Genomic DNA, 4,617 nt, shown 5'->3' on the forward strand with positions numbered 1-4,617 from the left:
AATCCTGGAAAATATGCGTTGTAGTCCAAATCGTTCGTTGTAGTTTTTGAAAAGTGATTTCTGTTAAATAAAATATATCCTTTTGAAGTGGACTTTGAGCTTTGTAATTTTGCAGATCTTTTTTTATGCTCAAACAGCAACATTACAGACTAACTAAAGTTGCAAAAATATCACAGCCTTTCTCTTTTACTGTGTGCTTGGATTTAAGTACAGAAAATTGCAGGCAGTGCTTGATTTTAAGTGCGTTCAAACTGTTGGGTGACTCCCTTTTCCACACCCTACTCTTCGTTGGCCTGCGGCTTCCTAGCAGGAATAGAAAGAGAGCATGATCAATCTGTTTTTCTGTGTGTTTGTGTTATTCGGCACAGGATGGGCTTGGTTTTTTAACAAGCATTATAGTTATGAGGAAGGAGCTTGTGTTGACACGCTTCTAACCTTTGTGTCGCTGTGAGCTGCAGCTCATTGTAGTAACGCTCTTTTCAGCCTCATTGAACCTTACACCACAACACTTTGGACTTCACATCAAGAAAAAATATATACACCAACATTCAAATGTTTGGGGTCAATATATAAATATTTTATTTAATTTTTTGAAAGAAATTAACAATTTTATTTTGCAGGGATTGATTACATTTATCAGAAGTGACAATGAATATTTAAATGCTCCAAAAATTGTATGTCACTTAAATGCTGTTCTTCTGAATTTACTATCCATCAAAAAAATCACAAAAATATTAAGCAGCAGAATACATATATAAAAATATGTTTTCTTTGCAGGAACATCACATCACACTCTTGCCTGAAAGTGTATCACAAAGACCCAGCCCAGGCCTTCAATCACAACACAAGAGCCAATAATGGAGAAATTAGGGTGAGTGACAAGAGTGTGACCGCAGTACCACTGAACTGTCCCATTATTATAACTCTTCATGTTCAACTCAAAAATCATTAACCGAAAAAGCTCTTTTGCTTTTCAACACTATTTGCAGCTGGTGTTGACAGGTGGCAGGACCCTGACGGTTAAGGCTCTGCATCTTTTCTTTAGAGCTCAGAATTTGAAGCAAATACTTGCCACACCCATTCATTTTGGCAGGGGCCCCACTGATTGGTCTACCCACTGTTGCGCAATTATAATGGGCGATCACCTTTAGCAAAACAGGCCAGCTCTGCTGTATGTCAAAGGCACAATAGTATTCGCCACGCTGCGTTAAAGTGATTTGTTTGTCATCAGGTGGTGGTTGAGGAGAGACCCCCCCACATGATTGTAAAGCGCTTTGGGTGTACAACAATACACAATAAAGCGCTATATAAATGCATCATTCATTCATTCATTCATTCATTCATTCAGGAATGTAGATAATTCAGAATTATGGCAGTGTCTCTGGAGACCAATGAAGCTTTAAATACATTTTAAAAAGCCAAACAATGCCTGTTCCTTATCTCATTATGCAACAAATGGAATTTGATTTTAATTGGAACCCAGCTTTAAGCATCTTGCTTTCTAATCAAACCCATCTGCTTTCCATGAATCCGTGCATGTAAATTTACGATATTGACCTACAAATGTACAGTAGGATAATGTTATTCATGTTTAATATCACTTTAGCTACTAGATGCAGTTTTGAAATGCATAATAATAGTACATACAAAAAATGTAAAAATATTAATTTCAGGCCAGAAATTTACTCATCGCATCCTGTCTCTAACAGGATGTGTTGCACATTTAGGAACTGTTCTGCTGTGGTGTAATTTGCTTTATCTAATTATAAGCATTTCTGGAGAAGACTACACTGTCTCCAGCTATCTCATCCATATCTTGAGTTCAACGGGCCATGGAGGATTGGGAAAAGGATAATTCTAAGCCAGTGCTGAAATTCCTGGGCCAGGTGTGGAGACGGACTGAGGTCAAGCTCTCAAGAGAGCACGGTAGCGGATGCGTCTGACCTTGTAGTTCTCAGCTCTAATGAGAGTGCAGAAGGGACCAGCTCCTGTCTGCACCACCACACCACACACATACACATAAGCCCAGCTAAACAGCAGGCTGCTTGCATTGTGCAAGCAGCCTGCTGTTTAGCTAGACTTATGTGTTCTCCATAACAACATCTAGTGCGAAAAACAGTAGCTACATAATATACAGCTATATCAATAGAACAGACCCACTTCAAACCCGGTGCAATTACCTGGATTTTGGATTTTTTTGGAATATTTTCTTGAGCATAGTTTGTTCAGAAGAATGAGTCTATACTAGGAATGTGCAAAACTGCATATTTGCAAAATTGACTAATCAGCAGTTGGTCTGAACAACTAGTCCACTAGTAAGCCCTCTGTAATTTGGCTGGCTCAGGGTTATGTCCACCTGACTCCAGTCAAGCATTTATTATTTTTAAATAGGATTATTAATATCTGTATAGTTATTGTTACAGAAATGGTCATTAATTGAAATAAAGCTGAAATAAAATATACATATTAGACAAAAATGTTTATAAACTTTTTAAATTTATAAACTTGAAATGAAAATGAAAATGAAAAATGTTGCCTAACTGCCTAATAACTGACTTAAAATGCATAAAGTACTAAAATTACTTTAAACTTACTACATCTGTTATAAATGAAATCTAAGTAGAAATATTAAAAACTAAAAAAATAATAATGGGAAATTTTATATTTAATCTAACTTTAAAATTAAAGCTGAAAATATGAAAATAAAAGCTATTTCAAAATATTATTTAACACTATAAATAGTATATAAATAATACTAAAGTAGATGGATAGATATTCTACAAAAAAAGGGCGAAATAACCATAACTTTCATAGTTGTTCATACAGGGTTACCACATTCATGAAAAACATGGAAATATCAGGGCATTTTAAAAATTGTGATTTTTAAGGGGTGGAAAATTGCTGAAAACTTTAAAATGTCATTAAAAGTTCTGTAGCACATATATTTAGCTCTACATTATTCAAACTCTGAGTTTAGCCTCCAAAAGTGTGGCAACCCGAGGCATAATAACAGGAACATTGTTCATTGTTCAAGGCGATTTGAAATTTAATAGAAATGCATTACATTTGATGAATTTGTTTTATAATGCATTGTTGGCTGGAGCAGCAATAGTTTAAAGGGGATGAATTTATAAACATATTTCACAGAGGGTTTTAGCATTATGACAGTTAGAGCTTGCACACTAAAGCTAAAACAAAATCTGCAAAATGTTGGATTTCCAAATTTAGTCCCTTTAAAGGGTCATGAAACCCCCTGTTTCAGCACTGGTTAGTTCTCACCACAGTTTTAAAAAATGCTAAAAAAGTGGGCGTGGTGCGCTGTGAGTGGAGGGGGAAGAGGGGAGACCGACAACACACACAGCTTCAGGTTCAGACAGTTTCATTTCACTTCCATCGAGTTCAAAACACAAATAAATGCACAGCCATTTGCACTCTGTATCGAAAACATATACATCAACGTGCTGTTGCACCTCTGATCATTTTTAAGGCTTATTCTGCGGCGATTATATAAGCCTTTTGACATGCTGTTGTGAATAATTAAGCGAAGTGTCTTCTCATAGGATAAGAACACGCAGTCTCATGAATAATTGAATATACACCGACGCGTCATGGATGTACTATAGTCCTATGCCGCGTCACAAATTGTGATGTCAACACGATGTAGATTTTAAAGCCGGAAGATGAAAATAGCGCAAAAAAGCTTAAAATTAACCACTTTTCTCCAATAGTTAAAATTATTGGATGCTAACATTGTCTTCTATGATGTGCAACACAAACACCTCTGCTAAAATCTCAGAAAAAGTAGTCATGACCCTTTAAAGCACTGCCACTAAATATATTAAAACTAAAAAACATCTAAACTAGTCAACCTCACTAATCACTGACAAGTTGACCAACTCATTCACAGAAGGAAGTGCCTATACACATGTTCCATTTTTCTGTCCTTCACAGCTGGAATCGCCAACCTGCCATTCCTATTTTAGTGTGTTTGCATGTGTCAGTTTGAGTTCATGGGACAATGGTCTGTGCAAAAACACTGTGCTCTGCCCACGTGTTGTGGTATTTGGAAACCCTTTTCCCACCTAAACCAAATTTTAGATTAGTGGGATGATAGGAACTAGAAAAACAAATGGATGTGTAAAACAAGTCCTCTGAGAGTTTGAGAAAGCAAACACGCACAGACACGTTTGTTGATGTAATGCACTTATTTTGAAGGATTGCAAAAATGGACCCATTTTCTCTAATGTTTGGGCCTGATGATATATTGGCCTTTCATTTTAGCTGTTTATCAACGCTGTAAATCTCTTGAAAGTTGAAGCTTGTCCTTCATACACATAATTTATAGACCCATGTAAATTGGTGCTCTGTGAATTCGCTTTCCCAGGTGCTTTGCATCACTTCTGACATGTGGCAAATTAAAGGTCCTAGACTTTTGCGTTTAAACATGCATGTTTAGTACATTTGGTTTCTTGTGGTCGCATGACAAATATTAAGCTAGTTTTATGGAGGTCGTTATGTACCCATTGAAAGAAGACACCTATTTTGAGCTTAGATCAGTGTTTCCCAACCTTTTTTTAGTCGCGGCACCCTTTGGAAATTTTAACAAACTTGTGGCAC

The 4,617-nt window shown here is 36.5% G+C and overlaps 1 protein-coding gene across 7 annotated transcripts in view; it reads left to right on the plus strand.

Annotated features, from left to right (window-relative positions):
* LOC107686022 (sickle tail protein homolog) overlaps window positions 1-4,617 on the plus strand; it is a 65,931-nt gene that overhangs the window by 41,912 nt on the left and 19,402 nt on the right. For all 7 annotated transcript variants that reach the window (XM_016482810.1, XM_016482811.1, XM_016482813.1 and 4 more), the window contains one exon: window positions 778-871. In XM_016482810.1, the coding sequence (XP_016338296.1) occupies window positions 778-871 (94 nt within the window). The remainder of the gene's footprint in view (window positions 1-777; window positions 872-4,617) is intronic.

Source organism: Sinocyclocheilus anshuiensis, unplaced genomic scaffold, assembly GCF_001515605.1.
Source record: "Sinocyclocheilus anshuiensis isolate Anshui unplaced genomic scaffold, SAMN03320099.WGS_v1.1 scaffold930, whole genome shotgun sequence".
Taxonomy (NCBI): domain Eukaryota; kingdom Metazoa; phylum Chordata; class Actinopteri; order Cypriniformes; family Cyprinidae; genus Sinocyclocheilus; species Sinocyclocheilus anshuiensis.